This window comes from Durotheca rogersii (genome assembly GCF_024521655.1).
Source record: "Durotheca rogersii strain YMJ 92031201 chromosome Unknown GGS23scaffold_4, whole genome shotgun sequence".
In the NCBI taxonomy this organism is placed as follows: domain Eukaryota; kingdom Fungi; phylum Ascomycota; class Sordariomycetes; order Xylariales; family Xylariaceae; genus Durotheca; species Durotheca rogersii.
The window spans coordinates 1,257,970-1,282,871 of NW_026251235.1; the positions used below are offsets into that span (position 1 = coordinate 1,257,970).

At 51.4% G+C, this 24,902-nt stretch overlaps 6 protein-coding genes across 6 annotated transcripts; 3 read left to right on the top strand and 3 right to left on the bottom strand.

The window, feature by feature from the left end:
• Nucleotides 1-110: 110 nt before the first annotated feature.
• Nucleotides 111-2,443, bottom strand: GGS23DRAFT_554940 (uncharacterized protein). Its single transcript, XM_051515574.1, has 7 exons — nt 1,810-2,443; nt 1,698-1,717; nt 1,615-1,645; nt 1,477-1,547; nt 1,033-1,409; nt 872-970; nt 111-800 (listed from the first exon to the last, which is right to left on the bottom strand). Exons 1-7 carry the CDS (start codon nt 2,012-2,014, stop codon nt 530-532), a joined length of 1,074 nt encoding a protein of 357 aa, XP_051374703.1. The 5' UTR covers nt 2,015-2,443; the 3' UTR covers nt 111-529.
• Nucleotides 2,444-4,693: 2,250 nt separating this feature from the next.
• Nucleotides 4,694-5,219, top strand: GGS23DRAFT_594148 (Aconitase/3-isopropylmalate dehydratase; the record flags this gene model as incomplete). Its single annotated transcript, XM_051518119.1, has 2 exons — nt 4,694-4,787; nt 4,927-5,219. The coding sequence occupies 2 exons, from the start codon at nt 4,694-4,696 to the stop codon at nt 5,217-5,219; spliced, it is 387 nt and encodes a 128-aa protein (XP_051374704.1).
• A 954-nt stretch (nt 5,220-6,173) lies between these two features.
• Nucleotides 6,174-7,407, bottom strand: GGS23DRAFT_363707 (uncharacterized protein). The gene is made up of 3 exons (XM_051513272.1): nt 7,342-7,407; nt 6,995-7,284; nt 6,174-6,904 (listed from the first exon to the last, which is right to left on the bottom strand). Exons 1-3 carry the CDS (start codon nt 7,382-7,384, stop codon nt 6,551-6,553), a joined length of 687 nt encoding a protein of 228 aa, XP_051374705.1. The 5' UTR covers nt 7,385-7,407; the 3' UTR covers nt 6,174-6,550.
• A 665-nt stretch (nt 7,408-8,072) lies between these two features.
• On the top strand, nt 8,073-9,748 carry GGS23DRAFT_363716 (uncharacterized protein). Its single transcript, XM_051513273.1, has 4 exons — nt 8,073-8,531; nt 8,587-8,694; nt 8,764-9,155; nt 9,229-9,748. The coding sequence occupies exons 1-4, from the start codon at nt 8,298-8,300 to the stop codon at nt 9,635-9,637; spliced, it is 1,143 nt and encodes a 380-aa protein (XP_051374706.1). The 5' UTR covers nt 8,073-8,297; the 3' UTR covers nt 9,638-9,748.
• A 1,385-nt stretch (nt 9,749-11,133) lies between these two features.
• Nucleotides 11,134-21,717, top strand: GGS23DRAFT_603436 (uncharacterized protein; the record flags this gene model as incomplete). Its single annotated transcript, XM_051519479.1, has 12 exons — nt 11,134-11,971; nt 12,035-12,177; nt 12,232-12,652; nt 13,593-13,724; nt 13,786-14,054; nt 14,116-14,549; nt 14,662-14,818; nt 14,865-15,188; nt 15,321-15,720; nt 15,784-20,438; nt 20,487-20,807; nt 20,866-21,717. The coding sequence occupies 12 exons, from the start codon at nt 11,134-11,136 to the stop codon at nt 21,715-21,717; spliced, it is 8,946 nt and encodes a 2,981-aa protein (XP_051374707.1).
• A 539-nt stretch (nt 21,718-22,256) lies between these two features.
• Nucleotides 22,257-24,061, bottom strand: GGS23DRAFT_617113 (glycosyltransferase family 69 protein; the record flags this gene model as incomplete). Its single annotated transcript, XM_051520833.1, has 3 exons — nt 22,257-22,449; nt 22,513-23,870; nt 23,925-24,061. The coding sequence occupies 3 exons, from the start codon at nt 24,059-24,061 to the stop codon at nt 22,376-22,378; spliced, it is 1,569 nt and encodes a 522-aa protein (XP_051374708.1). The 3' UTR covers nt 22,257-22,375.
• Between the last annotated feature and the right edge of the window lie 841 nt (nt 24,062-24,902).

Here is a 24,902-nt window from a genome sequence, read left to right on the forward strand (position 1 = left end):
CACGTACGGAATCAGCCCTCATAAGCCAACATCTGCAAGTCGTATCATGTCGGCTTATGAGGACTGATTCCGTACGTGGCATATGCATAAATCCAAAGACTCTTTAATACGACTATACCGAACGAAATGTAGAAATACAGGTACGCATATTTTCATGTGACAAGTTTAGTATCCAAGTTAAGTAATTATCAACCATGTCGTAGGGGAACTCTAGGCTTAGAACGATAGGAGACGGTATTAGAGAATCTGAAGTGACATGTCGAAAAGGAACAGCTCCCAGGTAAAATCGATGAAATGAGAGAAATACTATGCTCTGCGAATTATAGAGTGGCAATGTACTCGGGGATTCCGACTCAGATACTTTCCAAAACCCGCATCATCAATCGTGGTCTTGACTCCTATTCTCTGCTCTAACCCATCTCTCTGCTTGAAAGTATATCGAATAACGCATTTCTTCCCTTTTCTCGAGTATCCAGTAGCTTATGTGACCATCTAAACGACGGTAGAGGACAAACACTTAGCGGCTCCTTCACACGTGTAAAAGGATGCGGGTTGCTGAAGGGGCCTCGGGGAGTTCCGCACAAGCAGTCGGCGCCTCCACGATATGACTTGGTTCCCTGCGCGGCGTAGCAGGTAAACTCGGTCGAACTCCAGGCCACTTCTTCGCCGTTCTGCCTGGATAATTCAGTTTTTGGCGGATGCTGGCGGTGGCTGTTTTCATGCAGGCCTTCAAATGAGAGTAGAAGGAGGGAAAGCATGGCGCGCAGGTCACTATAATTCCGATATCGATCTCGACAGTTCTAGCGGCAGTCCCCATTAGCGTGGGGGGGGGGGGGGGGGGAGGCGAGAACAGGAATAAGGATTGGCTTACGCGTATAGAACTTGGATGGCATCAGTCCGGAAGATGCTGAAAATACTTGTATAATACTCAATGAGGGTCACTGCCCGGACTAAACTTATGGCGCACACACTGGAGTTTACATGGCATTAGAAGGACGGTTCTTGAGATAGACAGTAGAACGGCCAACTCACGTAAGACCGGCTGCGAAAACAGTAGCAAGGCCCAACTTGCGTTTGAAGTTCAGGTTAAGCCTCGTGATAATGGGGAAGGGCAACGCGAGAATTGCGAAATTGGTGACGAAGTTGAAAATTCCATATAGAATCACAATCGGCCCAACGTAAGCTTGACAAAATGCGGCCGGGTCGTAAATGAAATTGCATCTCGTTAAGAAAGCTATTCCGGCACCTAGCATACAGGTACTGAATGCGGTGATAGCAGCAATCACCACATATGTAGCAAGACGTAGCGGCCTGCTAATGGAGAAGATCCGAAGATAGAAGAGTAGAATGCTGAGGTTCGTGAAGAATATGGTTATCGGGAATGATATACTGTCCGAATATAGCAGCAGCTACACTACTTATGAGCACGCGGATGAGCAAAAAAAGAGAAGGACAGGGGAAGAGCTGAAGACAGACGTCTGAATTTCCAGGGAAGAGCCATTCAATGTCAATAACTGACCCGTCCTCGGCAATCTTGAATTTGGTTACTAGGCGAAGATTAAGAGCTGGCGTGTCAAGTTGATATTCACCCGGCTAAGGGGGATATATGCTCACTTTGCGGGCACGCGTGTGCTAAGGACCCAAACTGCGATGGTCAGTAGCGAACTCAACCTTAGGCTGCGGCTCGACCCGCTTACCGCTGCGAGAATGCAGGTCACTAGGGAGATATCAGCGCGTCCCGCCTCGGTATATCGGTGATACCATAGCGCATGTCTCCCGGAGCGCGCGAATTGCGCGGGCTTGGCTCACCGTCATCCCATCCCCAACTCTTCAAAACTTTGACGCGAACAAAAACTCGGACGAGAACGGCGACCAGCATGAGGGAGACAAATGTGGTACTGAAGACGGACAGACATCCTATCCACGGCTGGATACCGGTGAATTTACAGGGGTTTGGTAGTACCTCGCCTCCGGAGTCATAGGCCAGGAAGGTGTAGTCCTTAGAAGAGGCCATATTGGCGCACGCCTTAGCCTTCTAATTCCTTGGAGTTTTCGATGTAGTACTTGGGGCCGGCATCCGGATATCGGCAAAGGTCTCGGAGAGAAAGAGGACGGAAGTTCGACCGGAGCGTAAAAAGACTCAATCGCGCCAAATCTGGCAGAGGTCCAGCGAAGCCGCCTTTATGTCTTTCCCCTTGTGTTACGTTCATATCGTGGGAGGCAAGGATATGAGGAGAGAAGCGCTTTCAGAGCACAGGTTACACTGCAGCAATGCCGTCGAATACGAGTAAGCGGCCGGAATGGCGATCAGCCGCTGCGTTTGGAGGTGACATTTGCGTACGGCGTCAACCTGTGGCAACGTGAAGCTTACCTTCCGGTTCTCGGAGGGATATTCAATACGTCTCCTACTAGAGGCTTACTCTTCCTATAGGCTCCTCTCAGCTCACTGCCGCCGTGTTGAAACATGTCATGGGGAGATGACAAGACACGAGGCACACGGAGTTGGGGGCGGGGTACCAGGGGCGGCAGCGACTCCAACCCCCACTGCTACCTGGCCCCCATCGTGGGAACGTAAGGCTACGGGGAGTGGCCTTTCGGTGACACTCTGCTTGCGACATGGACCTGTCAGGAAGTAAGCAGTGGGAATTTGATAGCCGCTGGCTACTGGATTACTCGTCTGCTCCTACGCACTTGAGAGAACGTATCTGGGGAGCTAGCTGCCTTCATGCTGATAGTCTATTGGGAATAATAACTTCGCAGGTAATATTTTATTAACTCCATCATAGACGGCAAGAACAGGCCTACCCGTCTTACATATATATAATGCCGACACAACTTTTCACTTATTAAAATTAAACACGGTCGTGAAATTGAGTTATTTTCAAAGGTCTTCCAATTATTTTAGCTCTTGTAAGGAATTAGGTGATATAATATAATGTCACGTAGAGATTGCACCTTAGGTTGCTCCTCTTCGTTGCTTACCTCAGCAACAGGAGCTCCTGTATATATGCTCCCGTTGCTTCCATTCCTTTAGTTAGCTCTTAGATAGAACAAGACCTTTTCTCCTTTGCTCCTCCTCCCGTTGCTCATGAGATAGCTCCTTGCGCGCGCTCTCGCATACGTAGCTTCCATTCTACGTGATATACAACGTGTCACGTAGCAATTGAACCAGCCCTTATATGCCTACATACCGCGAAGCGTAAATGTAGGCGCCTACGTTTTACGCGACATAACGCAAATTGAAAAATATTAATATTATGTTACGTAGAGGTTGCTCCTTAGCTTCCTCCTTTTAGTTACTTCCCTACCTTAGTTATATGAGCTCTTATATATTGAACAGGAGCAGCGTGGGCACGCTGTGATGGAGGCACGAAAAGGACTAACCAACTGCCAACAGCTGGCCCAGTGCCGACCGAACTAGATTACAGCTGTGAACAGCTGTAATAGGCTGATCGGCCAGCTGAAACGGCAGCTGGGAAAGGCTAGTAAGGCAAGATGGCGAGGAAAGGCAGTTCTAGAAAGGAGTGAATACTATAGGTGGTGATGCCCACAGGACTAAGTCTGATCTATGAAAATCTGGGTGCGAGACCCATATAAATACTCATCCAAAAGGCTACGTGGCCTAGTCCCACCGCACCACTACAATATACGCTCTTATTGCTTCTATTCCTTTAGTTAGTTATTTCTTATATAGAAAAAGACCTTCTCTCCTTTTCTCCTCCTCCTGTTACTCGTGAGATAGCCCCGCGCGCGTTCTTGTACTATACGTAGCTCCTTCCTCGATCTATGTGATATATTGTTAGAAGATTTCTTTTTATTATACTGTAAATATTGGAGGGGGACAGCGTGGGCACACTGTTAGAGAGACCAAATAGGAACAAGAAACAGCCACGGCTGCCAACAACTAGCCCAGTGCCGATCAAGCAGGGTCACGGCTGTAAACAGCTATGAGGTGTTGATCGGCCAGCTGTAGGTGGTAGCTGGAAGCAATAAGAACGGATGGGGCTTTAGAAGGACACATTGGGAAACGAGGGGATTCAACCTAGTAGTTTAAGGTGATGAATATAGGCTGAAGTATTCCTAGTGAAAATATGAGCGAGAGACCCATCTAAATACACATCAAAAGCCCTACATGGCCTAGTCCCACCGTACCACTACACTACTTACTGACTGTTTTGTCGTAGAGACAAAAGTATTCCTTTGTTCTACCATTGCAACTTTTCGGTAGATTCAAAAGAAGATTTAGAATTGTGATAAGTTTATCGAAGGTAGCCAAAGAAAAGTCTAAGTAACAAAGAGTACAATCTTAATCGATTATAAGACTGAGTCTGTGAGATTCAGTACAGATAGATGGCTCTCGTTAGCTTTTTAACAGGGTACTTACCTCCAGTTCAATGTCTAAGTACTAGCACCTAAAATTTCGGTCAACCACATTATACTTATCAATAGGTAAATAGATCTTGTTCCTGGAACTCCTGCTTGAGGCATTCTCGAACTATGCTCTCTCGAATCGCTACTGGTTCCCTTTTTATATACTAACCAAGGATAGGGGTAATGACAATATCAACACGGGTGGTATCTATCCAGGTAAGTGAAGCCCTGATGAAGCCTTGCCCATTGTTAGAATGCAACCACGGTACTAATCGTGAAACTAGGTAGATATGCTTATTAGGAAAACCTCTCTAAGGGAAAGATGGCCGAGGTATGCATGGAAAACTATGACCCCGAGTTCACCAAACTCACTAGGCTAGGTGATGTGCTGGTGGCCGGTTTCAACTTTAGGTGTGGTAAGTGATTTAATATTTATTTATACAAACATCGTTATTCCGGTGAACAGGATGATGGCTGAAGCTCTCCCTCCGGGAAGTTCCCGTGAGCAAGCCGCCACTGCCATTCTGTCGAGAGACATTCCTCTCGTTGTGATAGGAAGTCTCCGGAACATCTTTAGTCGCAACAGCATCAACAACGGATTGGTCTCTCTCAGACTCCCTCGCTTGGTAGAGCGGCTACATGAGTCGTTCAAGGACGCTGCGGAGCGGCCTCTGGCTCGCCGCACGGGCTGCAAGCTTCTGTGGGATGTCCGCCGCTCCAAGGCTGTGATCACGGAGAAGGATGGTACCATCTGGGAGCAGAAGGTTAGCGAGCTGCCTCCCAATGTGCAAGAGATTATCAGCGTCAAAGGTCTGGAGAACTGGGTCAAGTCTAAGATCCAGGCTTAAATGATTAAGAAAATATGTTTATACTTGCTATGTGTCTGGTAGATAATTACTTTTCTTTCAGACAAATCGGTTTTGGACATTTCCACTGTAGCGTTAAGGCGATTGGCCTCTCATCCGGGGCCGACCTGAGATAAATATGGGGATCCGAGAAGACCGGTGCTTCTTCCTGTCTCTTCAAGTAACGGTGTCCCAGAAAAGGGGACGGCCAACTGAGGTCCGGAGCGGAGCGTTAAGCCTTCAGAGTCGGACGCCCCCGTGCCAATAAAGGAGTAGGTATTAACAACGCTTTTTGCTTGGAAGTATTATTTCGCCCTCTCTAATACTACGGCAGGTAGGTTACCTTAATGGACATCCAAAGTCGGTGGGTACATCATTCAGCGTGGTCTTCTGCCAAAGCGATCCTACTAAGTTATTACTGTAATACCTCTTATTACGTAGATCGGGAGAGCTACGTAGGCACCGAGGTTGCTTCTTGGGAGCAACGGAAGATGGGAAGAAGAGAGTGAATTGACTGACTATCTAAGAAGGAAGGAGATGAACAAAGGAGATGCGAGCTACCTATATATAGACGATAGGGAGCTGGGAGCTATGTTAGGTCAGCGAGCAACCAGAGAAGAAGTGACACCTCTTTAGAGACATTCATCTTCGGTAACGTTTATTATGTCTTGCGGTATTGAAACTTGCTCTAAATCTGACCTCAGGTCTTCTAATCGAACTGCGCCATCATGTTTTGTGATCTCGTTAGTAGTATCTATTTCACTTGACTTTTGCAGCCATCTTCTGATGCTCATTATTCTTTGTTTATCCCTCAAGTTAATATCGATCGTGTCGTACGGATCGCCCATATTATCGATGTCTTCGCCAGACGACTCCCCCAAATTAGCACGTTCTATACTTCCTTATTCTGACCTCTTCCTTGGAGTCGAGGGATTGGATGATTTGGATCCTCAAATAGCGTGATAATAAGCTACAAGCTTTAGTCTATCTAGAGGCTGTATGTTGTATTCTTCGGCGCCTTGGGGCCGAGGAATATAGCGAGGGGGACCTTGGATTATTAAAGGTTGGACCCGTGAAAGGATCGTCCACGCAAACATGCGAAAAGGTGATATGTTTCGACTGGGGGTACTTATCCGGTGTGTTGTTTATGAATGAATGTCGTAAAACACCTAATTTAAGGACTTTTCAATGGTAGCTACAGAGCCGCACTCTCCAACGACGCCGCCGGGTAGGCGTTTGAAGCTTATTAGAAGTTGATGTTTATCTCCTCTCACGTATTGGCATGGGCACGAGCCTCGGGGCCAGTAACATTCTTTCCTTTGGCCCTCTGCCGGTTATTTCTCCGGACGCCATACCATCGGCCAGACTGCGACTCCTTCACCGCCCTTTTTCACCAAACCGTCAGGACCAACTTGCCCCTTTCCGAGATTGACCTCTGTCACGACTTCAAAACCGTGCTTCGCGTAGAGGTCCCGAGCCTTCACCGTCGTAGCCTCAATCCAGAGCGGGCGCCCGTCACTTCGGGCCTTGTCTTGCATGTACACGAGCAACGTGCTCGCAAGGCCCTCCCGAACACGGTTTACTGCCGTCGCCATGATGAAGATGTACCAGTGCGCTTTCTGTTCGGCCTTGGTGAGAGCCGTCGCCATGGCGGCTTTATTGCCGCCGGGATAGTCGAGAACGATGCGCTATTAAGGGACGTCAGACTCATGCCATCCCATCTGTTCGATCGGAAGACCTTGGGTGGGTCGGCTAGAGGGGGATGGCAATACACGCACCTTGCAAGCTGCAGGGCCGATGGTGAAGAGGCTAGGTATCAGGCCCGCTCGCAGGACGGTCCAGAAGTTGTCGTTGGTCTTTCCGGGCGGCATGAGGATAGCACAAGACGCGAAGTTGTCTGCCTCGAGCAGCATGCCATCATTGATAGCGCAGGCAAAGAAGAAGCTGCGAAAGAGCTTGGGGAGTATCCGTTTCTGGTCAGACAGCGAAAAGTTCTGGAGCTCGAATCTGAAGATGGGGTCGAACTCGAAAGCCGGCCCTAACACATCAACGGTCCTGTCGACACGTTCTGCGGCAAAATCAGCATCCTAGTGTTGTGTGGGATTGTCGAATAGTGCGATCGAACCTTCGCCTCCTGAAGTCACCTGGAACTTCTGCTCGAAAGGCATTATCGCTGGCACGATCGAGCGAAGAAGACTGCTTGGTACCTATGTTGTTTGAGATCTGGGAAGGGAAGCAAAGCTGGGTGGTGTGCCATCAAGGCTGTAAGAAGATGGGTTTGTGTGTTACACAAGCCGGGGGAGGAGGACAAGCCAAAATAGGGATCAGCGCCGGTTGGCGGGTTGTTCCTGTTAAATCTCTACTTACTAATATGCCCAGCCCTCTCGTAGGCCGTTGAGTCGTTGCCTCATCCCTACCAACAAACTGTGATAGATCACGACCGAATGGTTGGCCGAACTGTTGGCCGATTGCAACTTTGTCCTTGCTTAACACAGTTTCACAAATTCGTTCTTAAGGCGATCCTGAATTCCTGCTCTCCCACCCACACCCAGATCCTGGCGCTGGAGCACGAGATGGGAACCTGCAGGCGTACTCTGGCGTGTCTGGCTACCCCGCCCTGGAGATATTAACATCCCCCGCTATTATGATCCGTCGACTCCCGAGACATCACAGCCCAAGTCAGCTCATCTAGAATTGAAATACAGGCCCCCCCCTCTACTGAATCCCCAATACTACGTCGGTGTCTGCATCTCAGTACGCGTAGCATCCAATGATTCCTCAGGTTGCGAACATCTGACGCCTCGCCATCGAGTAGCAGCAGACGGCTGCGCCTCACTGTTACCTACATCTCACCTACCTATCTAAGCAATGATGCCGTGGGCAAATAACAAGGCCGCTGCGCCGCCCTCCCATTTTATGCTGGCAGACGATAGGGGACTTCGAGAGTGCTTGTTAATGATCCCCCGGGAGACCGCCGGTGCTTGAAGTGTTATTATCACCTTCTCGCCAAATCACCGGATCCCATCGACTGCCCGACATCTAACACTTTCTTGATCGACCCTTCGACACGAGCATTTCCCGATGGCGTCTGCGGATCAAGTCCCTTCCCTGGAGCAACTTCTCGAAGGCCCTGCGCTGGAACCACCGCCGGGCGTAGTGCCCGACTTTGCGAACCCAGGCGGTAGTCACGCCCTCGGGTATGGCATCGTCATACTGGGGTCCATCATCGCTATCATCGCTGTTCTTATGCGTCTAGGCTCTAGATTCATCTTGAGGAAGATCGGAATAGACGACGGCTTCATGATTTCGGCGCTAGTATGGCATTCTTCCTCCGGACTCTTGGGTTGCGAAGATAAGGCTGACGACCAAGGGTCTTTTTGCGGGTTATCAATACGTCATTTACAAGTACTCGATATTCCCAGGACTCGCAGTCCATCAATGGAATCTTCAATTGAAGTTTCTTCCTGATTTTCTCTACGTCAGTGTACCCCCCCCCCCCCCCCCCCCGAGCCAGAAGTCAGAGAACAAGGCTGACATATTAGTGAAGCATGTTCACATTGCTTCCATCTTCTACGGCCTCGGCATCATGTGTCTCAAAGTTGCCATCCTGATCGACTGGTTGCATATATTTGTGCCCCAAGGCCGAGGCAACACCATGTTTTGGGCGCTCCACATATTGATATGGTGCAATGTCATCTTCTACATGGCTGGAAACTTCGCCGAAATTTTCCGTTGCACCCCGCGCGAAAAAATATGGAATGTGTTTTTCGAGGGAGGCAGCTGTCCGGTAAACATAGCCGCCCAGAATTTCTCAGCGGGAATCCTCAACTTGATCTCCGACGTCATTATCCTCGCTCTACCGCAATGGGTCATTTGGCGGCTCAACATGTCGCGAGCGCGAAAGCTCGGATTGTCATTGCTATTTTTGATCGGAATTTTGTTGGTCCTCCTCGCCCTTATTACTACGCGACATCATTAATGGTCTCATGCTGACTACCCCGTGCGGATAAAGCATCTGTGTCTGTGCAACAGCGAGTATCGTCTGGCTCGATCGAATGCTTCATTCGGAGGACATACTCTACTGCATGTCAATTCGCAGCCTCTGGGGCATCGGCGAGTGGGCAGCCGGCTTTCTTATCCTTGGCATCCCCTCTGCCCCTAAAGTCTTCCAGAGCCTGCCGTTCTCCGAATCGGTGATGACCCTGATTCATTCATGGACGAACCATAGCACGTCGAGTAATAACGTCGACGGCATAGCACATCGGTCCTGGGGCAGGCCGCTGTCGCGAAAACGTCGTGGACTTTGGGAAATCACTGAGCTGGAAACGCAGGACACGGTGCCCATGACGAGAACGAGCGGCGGGAAAGATCACGAACGGGATGGGACGGCGAGCGACATGCATGTGCATATAACAATGTAATGGCGGAGGTGGAAGAGAGAGTGGAGAACACGGAGACGTGAGTGTATGACTAGGAAGATGATAATAGCCTGTGGTCTGGGTATCAGTATATTCAAGCAAATTCATACCGCTGTTGAGCTTGGATTGAGAGGGTCGCCTCTGCCCTTTCCTGTCTTATCCTGTGGCTCATACATCGAGTCGGGCACGGATTAATGGCTAGGTGATACAATCTCGCAGTCGAATCACGATAACCCGAATTTCATGACTATATTCTTGAGTGCGAGCGGAAATTTCTCGGTGTTGATCGAAATTGTATTAATTGTTTCCATTAATATTTGACTTCTAATACCTATGTCACTTACCACGATGCTGATGGGAGGATCCTCAGCCCGGAATGAACGTCGATATTTTCTATTATCAAGCTGATAAAGGGCAATGTCTTGACCGAGACCTTGTTTCAGGCCTTGGAACCCCTTAAGCTCAGCGTCCCGACAAAAGGACGAGGAGTAATAGCTTCTGGGCAGAGTGGCGGAGACTAGGTCCGTCGAGGACGGGTCGATGTGTGATCTCGACCAGTGCGATCGAGTTGATCTGCTCTCCCTAGCCAAGTTAGAGCGTTGAAATCCGGCATTACGTCGGGCCCAGCCGACAGGTCGGGAAGGAAATGCGACTCGAGAATCCAGGAGGATGGAAGATGAACCCCGACGTGGGATTGCCAATATTTTGCTCGCGTCGATGTCGACGCTAATACATGCAGCTGGATCTTCCAATTCAACATCAACGCGGGAACGCACTGAATCTAACGGCCCCCAATGCAACCGCGGTAGCGCAACACATTCCTTTCTTGCCAAGTTGGACGACGTCGTATGGAGATACTGTATGTCTGTGGCGTTTCACGTATTATGATATCGGTTAGTAATACGTGGGAGAACCGATGATTATAGGTCGTCTCTGTTCCATCGGGACGCACCCAATAGGTCACGTTTCAGGGATGCGTAAATGAGGCCGGCATTAGACATTGATGTATTGAAAATAATACGTTGTACGAGATAGACGTATTACTGTTTCTGTGAGGGGAGGGGGCGCGGGGGTTGGTCTTACTGCTTACCTACCAACTCTGTAACTATGATTATTGACCTCCCATAGGTATCACCAATATGACGCAGACGGACTGGTGGCTCTTTATGGGACCTCGGAGTATCGTGCGTATGTAGCCATCTTGCGTAAAATGTCTTTTTACCTCTGTGTATTAGCTGTCCGACATTGCTGAGGCTGCACGTCGGATGTCTGTGTGGTCTCGCCAAGACACATCGTTGCTTAAACAACCCTTATTAGTGAGAATAATTCATCTCTTTTATAAGAGAGGAAATTTTGCTTCAACTTGCTAATAAGCCACGGAGGGTGGACGACTAGATTGCATCCGTTATCAAATTCACGATTCGGTAGCTTTTGAAACTCTACCAACTTGCCGCTCTTGCATCAAATCGACGGCTCCAATGCCCACACCGACAAACACAATGTCCTTCCCTACCAAGGCTCTCAAAGACCGGATCAAAGGCCAACAGCCTGATCCGGATCGGACGAAAACCCTCCCGACCTTCTACCGGAACCTCGAGGAAGCTTTGGATGGCCGGCGTGCCCTCTACAACCTTCGCCAGCACGTGCTCAACGACTGGCAAACCGGGGACAAAGTCGACTTCTCTTCCAACGACATCCTATCGTGGAATGCCAGCGGCGCTCTACGTGCTGAATTCCTCTCCATACTAGCGCAATATCCAGACTTCTGCCCCGGGTCCGGTGGCTCCCGGGTCCTAGATGGGAATTACGAGTATATCGAGCTAGCGGAACATAGGATTGCCGCGTTCCACGGCGCAGAGCAGGGTTTAATCGTGGGCTCTGGGTTCGATGCCAACCTCGCAGTCTGGTCCGCCATCCCGCGGCCTGGAGACGTGATTGTATACGATGAACTGGTGCATGCCAGCTCGCATGAGGGCATCGCGCAGAGCCTCGCCGCCTTGAAGGTCGGGTTCACTCATAGCGATGTCAAAGCGTTTCATAGCACCCTGCTTTCGATCCTCGACTCTCAGCCGCTGATCAAGCGTGGGAAACGCTCGGTCCTGGTAGCGGTTGAGTCGGTATACAGCATGGACGGCGATGTGTGCCCGTTACAAGAACTCGTCGACGCCGCGGATGACGTCTTTTGCGAACATGGCAATATTCAATTTGTCATTGACGAAGCGCACAGTACGGGATTGTTTGGGCCTAAGGGCGCTGGGCTCGTTTGTGAATTGGGCCTGGAACGCAAAATCGCAGTGAGAATACAGACGTATGGCAAGGCCATGGGAGCGAGTGGAGGTAAGTTCGTCCAGGCATTCTCATCTGATATTATTATCCGGTCACTGACATTTGCTACGCCAGCGATCATACTAGGTTCTAAGACGGTGAAGACCGCACTGATGAATTTTGCTCGATCGACTACATTTACCACCGCGCCAACCTTTCCTTTCGTCGCCGCCATTAGAGCAGGGTATAACCTGCTGGAAACAAGAAAAGGGGAAAAAGTAGGCCATAATACGAAATCAACTTGGATACAAGAAAACTGACACGATTCTTAGGCTCGGGAACGCGTGCAAATCCTTGCGCGACTCTACTTTGAATCGCTGACATCGCACCCGACCTGGCAGGCGGCTCTGGAAAGGGGGCTTCTCGCTGTTCCTCTCTCCAACAACTGGGAGGATCGCGCCTTTCTCACACATATTTTCACGGTGTGGACACGCCCCAAATACCTGTATTGGCTCTATTTTCATATTCTATCTTCCGGATTCTGCGTGTGGCCTATCGAGCACCCTGCCGTGCCACCTGGCCAAGGTCGGATCAAGATCTCGCTCCACGCCGGCAACACTGAGGCACAGGTCAAGGACCTCGTAGATGTGACTTTCCAGTGGGTGGAAGAGATTATGGCCATAGAGGACGGTAGGTCGACTGAGAAGGTGACCAAGGCTGCACGCCGAGTCTATGATTGGATGAGGGGCGAAGGTCTAGACGGTTTTGGGATCTGAATCCGCTGTATGATATTAATATAATATGTTATTATTGCAAGACTGACGTTCTTGGCCTACATTACTGTACCCTTGCACAGCCCTCTGGAGTCACTCCCGATGCCCATATGTGAGTCCTATTTTTTGATCACCGGCTGAGAAACCTGTTGTTGCGGTTACACAATGCCGGAAAGATGGTTGTAATACATCAGTTCCTGCGCCGCTCGAGATTAATATCGAGTTCAAATTTGCATCAATGCGACACCATGCACGCGGCATTCCCTCCGGTGCTTGGATGGAGTCGGTAATACTACGGTAGTAGTCTGCGTGATGTACAGATGTTGAGGATGCCGAGGCTGGATACTATTTCACGCTTGTTGGCAACCGCAAGTTCTCGCGAAATGCCGTGTAGTAAACATCATGTGTGACAGTAGTATTTCCCCTAGCCGCAGTCGCTGCGCCGTAAAACATGGGGCTGCGTGCCGTAGTAGGGCAGATACATGCTGCGAGATGACCTCGCTGAGTGGCTCGTTAGACATTCGGGGGTGGCAAAATAGACCCTCGTGTCCGCCGTATCTTCATAGTTAATACTATAATCTATATATAATGGGACTAGACTTATGATATTATTATACTCCAAAGCCAACCAATCCATTATTTTCTCAACCTCACAGGCGCTCATCGTTTCGTTGCCATGGAACCAATAGCAATAACCGGCTTTTCGTTCAAGCTTCCACAGGGCGCTGAAGATGAGTCCGGCCTGTGGGACATCCTGGAAAACGGGAGAAACGTGATGACACCATGGCCCGAGTCGCGGGCTAATATCGAGGCTTTCTACAGCTCAGACCTCAACCGGAAGAATGTGGTATGCCTCTCTGTCCAGTCCGTCGTCACGAAGAAGCTTCCGCTGACATACAACGATAAGCTGAAATCGAAAGGGGCACACTTTCTTCGGGACGACCCTTCAGCATTCGACGCCCCATTCTTTTCTATTACCTCTAACGAGGCTTCATCCATGGATCCGCAGCAGCGCTTGCTCTTAGAGACCACTTATAGAGCCCTGGAAAACGGTAGGGGTTTTCGTTATGAGACTTCTCCCACACAATTGGATTTTGACTTACATTGGAACAGCCGGTGCCCCCCTTGAAAAGGTTGCGGGAACCCAGACGGGAGTATTTTCGGGGTCCATGACAGACGACTACTCGAGGATTCTCGCCAAGGACCCAGATGAAGCGCCGACGACCACTGCTACCGGTAGTTCTATGTCTCTCTTGGCAAACAGGCTCAGTTGGTACTTTGACTTCAAAGGCCCGAGTGTTCAGGTCAACACTGCCTGTTCCTCGAGCATGATTGCTGTAGACCTCGCATGCCAGTCTCTGAGACTCGGCCAGTGTTCCATGGTATTCCCTACACTCCCTTAAGCGAAAACACAAGCAAGAAGCACTAATTTGTTATTATTAGGCACTAGTGACGGGATCCAACGTCATCCTCAGCCCGGAGAGTTCTCTCTACCTATCGAACATGAATTTCATATCCCCAGACAGTGTTTCTTATAGTTTCGATCACCGCGCCAACGGATATGGAAGGGGGGAAGGAGTTGTTGTGTTAGTGATAAAGAACATTACTGATGCCATTAGGGACGGCGATGTGATCCGCGCTGTGATTCGAGCTACTGGATCAAACCAAGATGGATATACCCCGGGACTCACGCAACCGAGTGCTGCCTCTCAAGAGGAGCTGATTCGGTCGGTATACAGAAGCTGTAATCTGGGCTTCGAGTCGACGCGCTACGTTGAGGCCCACGGTGAGTTCCTTCTGTTGCTCAATATTATACATATTCTCGATCTAAACCGACACTATCAGGGACCGGCACGCAGATCGGGGATTCAACCGAGGTCAACGCTCTTACCCGGGTATTTAGGAATAGTCGTTCCCGAAAAGAGCCCCTCTACGTGTAAGAATCCGGGCGTAACTTACCGATATTTCTCTAACAGCCTGTCTGCTCAGCGGCTCCATCAAAGCCAATATCGGCCACTTGGAAGGGGGGAGCGGTCTTGCTGGTATCCTTAAAGGCATCATAATCCTGGAGAAGGGGATCATTCCTCCCAACCCGCTATTTGAAAAATGGAATCCCAAGATCAACGCTAAGTCAAGCAACATCGAGGTATGTAAAGCTACAAATTTCCACCTTACCCTTGTCTCATGCTAAGGTCTCCTACAAGGTCCCAACTTCGTGTATTCGGTGGCCATCGGAGGGCCTCCGTCGGGTTTCTGTCAACTCGTTCGGCTTTGGTGGATCCAATGGTCACATTATCTTGGATGATGCCTACCACACGCTTCAGGCACTTGGTAAAAATGGGAACCATCGTACGCGCGTCCAAGTGAAACAGCCGCTTGCGATCGAAAAGCCGATTGGGGCAATGGTCCACAAACCCAACGGCAACAGCACAAACGGCACCTCGCTTAATGGAGGAGCACGGAATGGAGTAACAGGAGATCACACACCTCCAGCAACTCCGCATCCACAATCAACAGTGAGGGGAATCGTAGATGCCTCTGTGAACGGTCTGAACCTGGCCTGCAAAAAGCCGAACGTAGGGGCTGCCCAGAAAACGCTAATTCCCAAGCCCACAACCAACGGAGATGCCCATCTAGGAGTCCCTAAGTCACCATCTCAATATGAACTATTGGTCTGGTCTGCGAAGAGCGAGAGCGCTCTCAAGCGTATGTTCAAGCAACATAGCCAGTACTTTGAAGCGCATGTATCTGGATCCCGAGATCGGTTGCGTCAACTCGGATACACGCTGTCCGCGCGGCGGAGTGCGATGACGTGGAGGTCCTTCGCCGTCGTCGATAATACGGAGAAGACAGAGTCAACGGCCAGGTTGTCGCCTTCAGCTTGCATCCGCTCGAGCCAAGACACGGGGCTTGCTTTCGTCTTCACCGGCCAAGGTGCACAGTACCCGAAGATGGGGCTACTCCTTCTTCACTATCCTGTATTCCGTTCTACTATGTTGAAAGCGTCCGAGATCTTCCATGATTTAGGGGCTACGTGGTCGCTGTTAGGTACGTAAGCTTCTCTGTTTTCCCTGTGCATCTCTTTACCTGGCTAATAACAACTTCAAACAGACGAGATTGAAGATGGCAAGGGGATCAATGATCCTGACCTTAGCCAGCCACTTTGTACCGCTTTGCAGTTATCCCTGGTCGAGCTATTGAGGAGTTTTAGGGTCATACCAACCGCTGTAATCGGCCACTCTTCTGGTGAAATCGCGGCTGCGTATACCGTTGGTGCCCTCTCCTTCGAATCAGCTTGCAAAGTTGCATACCATAGAGGTAGACTGGCTAGACGATTGGCTACGTCGACGTCCACTCGAGGCTCGATGATGTCCGTCAATCTTCCAGAGGACAAAGTCCACGCCTACTTGGAGAAGGCAGGCCTTCTAGACATTCATGTGGCTTGTGTCAATAGTCCGTTCAACGTCACCCTTTCCGGACCCGAAACATCGATCGATGGGCTTCAGGGGTATCTAGAAAAGGAGGAAATTTTCGCTCGAAAGTTAACTACAGGCGTCGCATATCATTCTCCCGCCATGCAGGAAATCGCTTCCGAGTATCTTTCCTGCCTGGGGCGTCTCGACCAGCGGGAAACTGGGAGCGACAACACCACGATGATCTCCTCAGTTACCGGCGAGAAGATCTCAAGAAAAAGGCTATCAGAAAGCCAGTATTGGGTTGACAATCTAGTCTCACCTGTCCGCTTCGCCGACGCACTACGGTATCTTGTGCTCATAGCTCCTAAAATAGATGGCCTGAGGAGAATATCGAGCTACCTCGAAATCGGTCCACACGGGGCGTTGCGCCGGCCCACTAACGATAGCTTGGCCCAGATTACCGATAGAAAGACCTTCGAGTACACCTCTGTTTTATCAAAGCTCGAGTCGCCCTTAAAGACCGTCCTAGAGACAGCAGGACGGCTGTTTGCTCGCGGTTACCCAGTATCTATCACCGCAGTGAACGCTCAGGGGCCCGGCAATCCGCCATTCTTGGTGGACCTACCAGGATACCCGTTTGACCATTCGAATATATACTGGCATGAAACACGCATGAGTCGAGAATGGCGTCTACGAGGGGCATCTTCAAACTTGCTCGGAGTACGCGCGACGGATTGGAATCCGCTCGAGCCGCGGTGGCGCAAAATGCTAAGTATCGAAGAGATCCCGTGGATTGCGGACCACGTCGTTGGCGACGTTGCGTTTTTCCCGGCCACAGGAACGTTGATGATGGCGATAGAGGCGGTAAAACAGATGGCTTACGCGCACCGAACTATATCAGGCTATCTCCTTAAGGAGGCCGTCTTTAAGAGCCCGATTGCCGTGCGCCCGGGGGCCAAAACAGAGGTCGTAACGCAACTACGACCTCTGCAGCATGTATACGAGAAGACATCGTATCGTGCTGAGGTCCGTGTTTTCGCCGTCGTAGACGGCTACTGGAATGAGTGCCTACACGCTACGATATATACCGAGTATCAGGAGACTCCCACGGAAGTCGACGACGGCCGCGAAACTCGTGCCACGGCGCAAGCTCTCACTCGAGGCTACGAGCAGGCGAAGAGCGTATGCACCAAGATTATTGGAAAACACGAATTCTACAAATGGCACCACGAACAGGGTCTCAAGTACGGCCCTGCTTTCTCGCGAGCAGACGACATCTTCTGGGATGGCGGCGAACTCGGCGTAGCCTGCATCGACGTGGCATCCGCCGACCCATTTGAGGGCGTAGTTCATCCGGCCGTGTTTGATGCGTCGTGTCAGGTGTGCTTCGCGGCCCCGTCTGGCGGCATGTCGAAGTCGCTGCCGACAATCATCCCGCATAGGATGCAGGATACCTGGATCTCGGCGACGGGATGGCAGTATCCGCATACAAGACAGATCCAGGTATTCACGACGTCAAAGCTGAAGACCTTGGTATCCGGTCTAGAGTGCTCGTTCACGCTTCTGGCAGACGACGGCTCCACGTTGTCGCATTGCAGGCGCCTCGAGATGTCGCCTGTTGTGGGAAATGAGTCAACGAGCGATTCCAGGACAGCGCTGTTCCATGGCATCGAATGGAGGCCCCAGCTGTCCTTGCTTTCCTCGAGCCAGCTTCAGAGTTACTGCAATACGAATAGCCTCGTCGAGGACGATACTTCTAGGATCAGCGACTGGAACAAGTTGCAAAATGCTCTGCGCGCTGTTGCACTATCCAAAATTGTCCAGTTGCAAGAGACAGATTGGTCGAAAGCGCCTTCGTACATGAGGAAGTATGTCTCTTGGCTGGAAAAAGAGACTCAAGGTTCGACAGACTACGAGGCAAGCGAGAAAGATCTTGCTACCGATCTTGAGGATCTTCGGAGAGCAAGACCTTCGTGGAACATGTTCGTCGAGATCGCCCAGAACCTTGCTTCGATTGTGGAAGGAAAAATCGATGCCGGGGCGCTCCTCTACTCCACGACGACGCTCGCGCAAGGATTCTTGGACGAAATTACCCGGCCCCTACAGAAGCAGGAATTCGTCTCTTTCATGGAGCTCTCGGCGCATCAAACCCCAGATCAGAAAATCCTTGAGGTCGGGGCGGGTACGGGAACTATGATCAGCCATATACTCTCGACGCTCTGGCAGATCGAGGAGCGCAATGGCGGTATTGCGTTCTCCGAGTATATCTACACCGACATCTCGACGGCCCAATTAGAGAAAGCCCGGGACCAATTCGCTGAACGCGAGGAACGCCTCTCTTTCCAATGTTTAGATATGGAAAAGGATGTCACTACACAAGGATTCGAGGCTGGTATCTACGACACTATCTTGATCGGCAGTGTCCTACCTGCTTCCAAGAACGTGGCCGACACCCTCCACAACCTCCGACGCCTTTTAAAGCCGAGTGGTCACCTCATCATAAGTGAAATCGCTGTCCCTGATGTTTTCGCGGTAGGCTTCGGCTTCGGTGTCCTATCGAGTTGGTGGTCCGGGAAAAATGACTCTCATCCCTATTGCCCAACGATGACTGAGTCGGAGTGGGAGGCCGTCCTTCAAGAAAGCGGATTTTCAGGCAATGACTTGGTCATCAGGGACTCGATAAGTGATGCGGCGCATCTTAATAGCGTGATTATCTCTTCGGCCAAAGACGATTCACGCCATTCGGTTGAAGGTTCCCGAATCGTCGTCGTCATTGACGACCAAAACAAGCACCAACAGGATCTCGCGTTATCCTTCGAGAGTAGCTTTATCGACTCTTCGGAAAGCCGTCCCAAAGTTCTCCCACTCTCAGAGGTTGGCAACACGGAGATACTCCCGACTGATTACGTCGTCTTCCTTGCGGACTTGGGCGGATCACTTCTGTCTCAACCCACAGAGAGCAGTTTCAACTACATCCAGAAACTGGTTCAACAGTCTAATAATTTGCTCTGGGTAACGTCAGCCGAAATACCCGAGAGCCCTAGTTCAATCTGCCCATACCCGTATTCGGGATTGAAGGACGGTTTCCTACGCACACTCCGCGCCGAGTTTACTAACAAGCGCATTGTTTCTCTCTCCATAGAGGGTAAACCCGCGGATGCACCAGCCGCGATCCTAGACCACATTGTCAAGGTTCTGGAGTCGGCATTCGGCACAGCGTCACCCGAGGTTGAGTATATTGTTCGAGACGGCCTGCTACTGACCGGACGGCTGGTTGAGGAGACTGTCCTGAACGAGGGACTCGGCTCGTCCACCACTCCACGGCCGAAGACCGAGCCCTGGCTCCCGGGCCCCCCTCTAAAGCTAGACGTCGGAAGCCCAGGATCGCTGGAGACGCTGCGCCTAGTCGAAGATAGAGACTTTTATAATACCGATCTCGGCCCGACCGAGGTAGAAATCGAAGCCAAGGCTTGGGGCGTCAATTTCCGAGACGTATTCATCGCCCTCGGGCGGCTGGAGGAGGATGATTTTGGCACCGACTGTGCCGGCGTTGTTACGAAAGTAGGGCCCCGGTGCCGGTTCGTACGCCCCGGTGACCGTGTATGCATGTTTGTGGCCGGCTGTATGCGTATGTGGGCGCGTTCGGACGAAGGGGCCGTCGTTAAGATTCCGGACTCGGTTTCGTTCAACGAGGCCTGCGCGGTGGTCAACCCAGGGATCACAGCGTGGTACTCTTTAGTCGAGGTCGCGCGTTTGCAGAAAGGCGAGAAAGTGCTCATCCACTCGGCATCGGGAGCGACTGGGCAGCTCGCAGTCCAGGTCGCGCAGCTGGTCGGCGCCGAGGTGTTCGCGACGGTCGGTTACAACCATAAGAAGCAGCTTCTTATTGACCGTTATGGCATTCCTGAAGACCATATTCTGTATAGCAGGAATCCCAGCTTCGCTAAGGGAGTTATGCGTCTTACGAACGGCCACGGCGTGGATGTGGTACTGAACTCTCTAGTAGGAGAGAGCTTACGCGTGTCGTGGGAGTGCGTTGCCCCATACGGACGATTCGTCGAGATCGGAAAGGCAGACATCAAAGCCAATTCTGCGTTGCCGATGGCATGCTTCGCTAAGAACGTCTCTTTCTCGGGGGTCGACCTTCACCATATCTTGGTCCACAGGCAGGATTTGGGGAAGAAGCTCTTACACAAGACTATGGAATTGGCCGGAAACGGCAGCATCCATTCGCCAGCACCCCTGCACGCCTACGATATTTCAAAGGTCGAAGAGGCCTTTAGATACTTGCAGAGCGGAAAAAATACTGGACGAATCATTATCCAGATTGACCGTTCAACTGAAGTACAGGTATGTGCGCACATCCGAGAGGACTGGCTTTCAGCTGACGTATTTCAGAAATGCCTCACTCACTTCAGGACATGGAGCATTGACAGCAATTCTACATACGTCGTCGGCGGCGGCCTGGGCGGTATCGGACGATCAATTCTCAAGTGGATGGCTAGGAAAGGGGCGAGACATCTCATAGTTCCTTCGAGATCCGGTGCTACCACTAAAGCGGCGGCTAGCATCGTAGACGAATTGACACGGCAGGGTATCAACATCGCGACACCACGTTGTGACGTATCCGTGGCAGACTCACTCTCCCAGGCCCTTAAAGAGCACAGCAAGATCATGCCTCGGATTCGCGGATGTATAAACGCGGCCATGGTTCTGAACGTAAGTGGATTATCGCGTGCATCATCGTTAGGCCGACTCTTCTAATAATACTCGACAGGACTCGACTTTTGACAATTTGACGCATATCCGATGGGAACAGACGATTCGTTCCAAGGTCCAGACTTCGTGGAATCTGCATGCTCTTCTGCCGGCAGACCTTGACTTCTTCATCCTCCTATCTTCTGTTTCCGGCATCATCGGGAACCCCGGTCAGTCTAATTACGCGGCTGGGTGTACGTTCCAAGACTCGCTGGCCCGCTACCGTAACTACCACCATCAGAGAACGATATCCATCGACCTTGGCGTAGTACGCGGGGTCGGCGTCGTTTCGGAGACCGCAGCGCTCCAGAAGAAATTTGCAGGGTTGCAAGACTTCGCTCAGATTAACGAAGACGACATATTGGCGTTTCTAGATGTCTACTGCGACCCGGAGCAGCAGCAGTTCTTTTCGAACAACCCGAGGAGGAGCCACATTGTTATGGGCGTCGCAACGCCCGTCGAGCTCCTCGCTCGCGGACTTGAGCCGGCGGAGTTCACGCAACGACCTCTCTTCGCACGTTTCAGCCGGCCTCGCGGCCCGCCCCAGACCCCACGCGCGGCGGACAATGTAAACTACGCCGCCCTATTCCGGCGGTCGGAGTCGGCTGAGGAGCGGGCCGCCATCGTCGTGAAGTCCCTTGCCAAAAAGCTGGCGCGGGCGTTGTTGATACAGCCCGAAGACGTGGAGGCGGAGGTGGACCAGCCGCTTCATGCGTTTGGCGTGGATTCGCTCGTCGCTATAGAACTAAGAAACTGGATTGCTAAAGAGTTCGCTGCCGATATAGCTGTTTTCGAGCTAATGGGTGGCAGGTCTGTCGCGGCCATTGGAGAGTTGGTGACCAAGGCGAGTCAGAGTCAGGTAAGAAAATGAAATTGACAGCAGGGAGAGGTAGCGATATTGCTGATATTACTATATCACATCCTAATGTGATCCCATTTTCTCCGACCGGTTGGGTACTGGGCGATTATGTTACACCATACTTATTGAACAGTTATTGCGTTCAGTTATGTGAACGTTTCTTGAACTCCGGTATCTCGTCCTTTTCAAATGAGAATCTGTAGGCCCTTTCTATTAGTTCCGCGTCTTCTCCCTTCTCGCCGAAAGCCAAACCAATTCAGCCGCTATCAGCCACGGCACCCTGACAAGGGCGCGGCATGCTAATATCTTTATCCTTCATCATCCCAGTTTTATTTCCCGAATTCCCAATGGTTGGTAGGAAGCTCGCGTGTAAAGCATAGCTGCCCCGGTTTCCATACATAGTAGTCGATAACAGCCGTGCCCGAAAGATCATAATAGATACCTAATCACATTTTTGCTTTGTACACCCCGCGGTACAACGGCAGCTAGTGGATTTGAAGCCTCCGGATTCTCACTAGTGGTAGCTTCGATATTCTAGGTGTTCATGCTGGGAGACGGGTTACGAGACCGACTCGAGTTCTTGCTTTCTGCGAGCTTTCTCGGTTTCCTCCTTCACTCGCCAGCTTACCATAGGAACCCACTTCTCACCTGGCCGTTGCACCTCTCCATGCTAAGTGGGGAAGTGCATAGTCTGGCCGGCAGGTATTTTAATGTTCTCCCAGTTGATATCGCCATCGCGCTCACCTTTGCAATCCCGTTAGCACGTGACGTTCGAGTCGGGCGAGTGTAAAAAAAAGAAGACAATACCGAGTTTTAAGACCTGCAATTCCCTGGCACCGCAGAACAGGCCGTTTCGGGCAGTCCGCTGCACCAACTGCCAATAACCAACATTTCCCTCGCCGACCCAAACCTCCTCGTTGAAGGTTTCGCCCTCTTGAACTGTGCGATGCGGGTTAGGGGATGGCATCGACCAGAAATACGACGAAATCGTATGCGGGATGCTGAACAGACGTTCCCACCTTCGGACCCAGGGCAGCCAGGCCAGCGTGCGCTCCGTATACGCAACTCGCACATAGGGGTTCATGAATACACCTAGCACTTCATCCCCGGACTTTCTCGCCACCTGGGACACGTCCGCGAGGAATAAGCAACATTCACAAGCCTCGAAGAAGGCCTCGGGTTCGTAGCGAAACCGGACAGGGGCCGTTACGTTGCGCGGGTTTTCCGGGTCGATAACGTGGCTGCTTATATCCTGAAAGTGGGGGTTGGGTAGCGACGTGTTCAGGTTTTGTATGTATTCGGCCTGCATTGCCACCATGCCACTCCAGCACCCTCGTACGGGGACGGCATCCGTCTGGTCTAGCATAGCCGCTCTCGATACGCCCCGGCCAGCATGAGAGAACACCGGGTAGAAGGCCGACCCGGCAGTGTAACCCTCGAAATCGCGAGTTACATACACGTCATAAAACTTAAACGGGTTCCAGAAGTCAATCGCACACGCTGACAGATAGTTTGCCCGTCCGTCGGCGTCTAGGTTGGTGCTAAGAAGTAAATGGACGGCTTCCATCGGATGGAAAACGACGTCGTTTAAAAACAAGACCTTGTCATACTGCACGGTTCCGACACTTGGGTCGAAGCGATCTAGCGGTCGCAGGGCTCGATTTCGCATTTCCGACAGATAAGCTAGGCGCTTAACTCGTGTGGTATCGTCGGGCAGCGTCACCGTCGGAAACTTTGCCAGGGACACATGAGGATCATTAACGATAGAGTGTTTGCATCGAAGTTGCTTTCGTAGACTTTCCAAGGCCGAGGCGCCTTCAGGACCGCTGTCGTTCTCGTAGATGCTTAAAAAGACATTGTTGTTGCCGAGGAGGTGTATCAATTCCAGTAAGCTCTCCCCCCAGTACCCATCCGCGAGGCGGCCTCCTTCGTCATAGAGGGAGACGCTGATGAATACCTGTTCATTGCGGATATTTGCGCAGCCTGGCTGTCGAAGAAAGCCCTGACACCTCGACTCTAGATCCCGATAGTGCGGTGGGGGTCGTGTGTAAGATGGTACTACGATCGGTGTGCCGACCAACAGCAGACACACGGCAATGATCAAGTATTTGATAAGCGCAATGGCGACTCGTAGCGGATGTCTCTGTATTTTGCGCCGCAGGCTCCTGTAACGAGACAGGCACCAGGAAATCACCCGTCCGCCCAGCCTCTGGTCTGACCAACCCGGCAATTCCACAAGTGAGGCATCTTTCCCAACATGATCCGTAAGGAGGGGGACAGAGCCGGAAGGCAAGGGCTTCTCCGCATAGTCATCTAGGGAGCGTACCCGTCTGTCCGATGAGCCGGAGCTAGGCATTGAGCGAGACAGAGTGCGTGAAGAGGCAGACAAGAATGCCCGGGCACCGAGCCTCCACCTTGTGAAGGACGACAACACGCCAGAACCTGTTTTGACGCCAGCTTAGATACGGCGCCGGGGCGGCTTTCCAAGAAGGTGGTGTAATAGTCGATGTAAACTGCGGGTCGGACTATTCGGCTCTGTCGTGAAAGGAATTCCTTGATGCTAAAAGTCCATCCCACCTTCGAAGTAGTGTCGTGTGCCCGCCGACACCAATAGCGAAAAGGGGGCAGCGCTCTGAGCAGCTCATACACCTATGTGCTTGATCTGACCAGCGCTGAACTCGGGCCCGTTAGTAACAGAAGCCAATCGAAATCGGAGGGCAACGCGGATGGCAGGATAACGGGTTGCCAGCCAAAGGGTTGGCATGAGAACGAGCTCGAGGATATTATGAGACAAGCTCTCGATAGGATGAAGCCGCTAAAGAGAAAGACCAGACAGAAGATGGCGACGGGCGGTCACTCTACGCGGGAGTGTAGTTGTGTTAGCAAAGGAGGAAACGGGAGAAGGCGTCGTGGATGGCGAGAGTCCGAACGGGTATATTATCCCTAGGTATCCAGGTGGTGGTAGAGGCGTAGGTGACGGACAACCGTAGACGAGAGAGGTCGACAAGGGTTGACTACCCAGGTATGTACCTAGGTAATAGAGGTAGCGATTAGTATACGGGATGGGTCAATACCTCGACTGCTCTGACAGGTTGGAAAGGGGCCGCGGCGGCTTCCGTACTTATGCTGTGGGTGGTTAAGAGGCAGGCGGGATCGGGCGGTGGGGATGAGAGGAGACCGGGCCGCGCCTTCTGCTG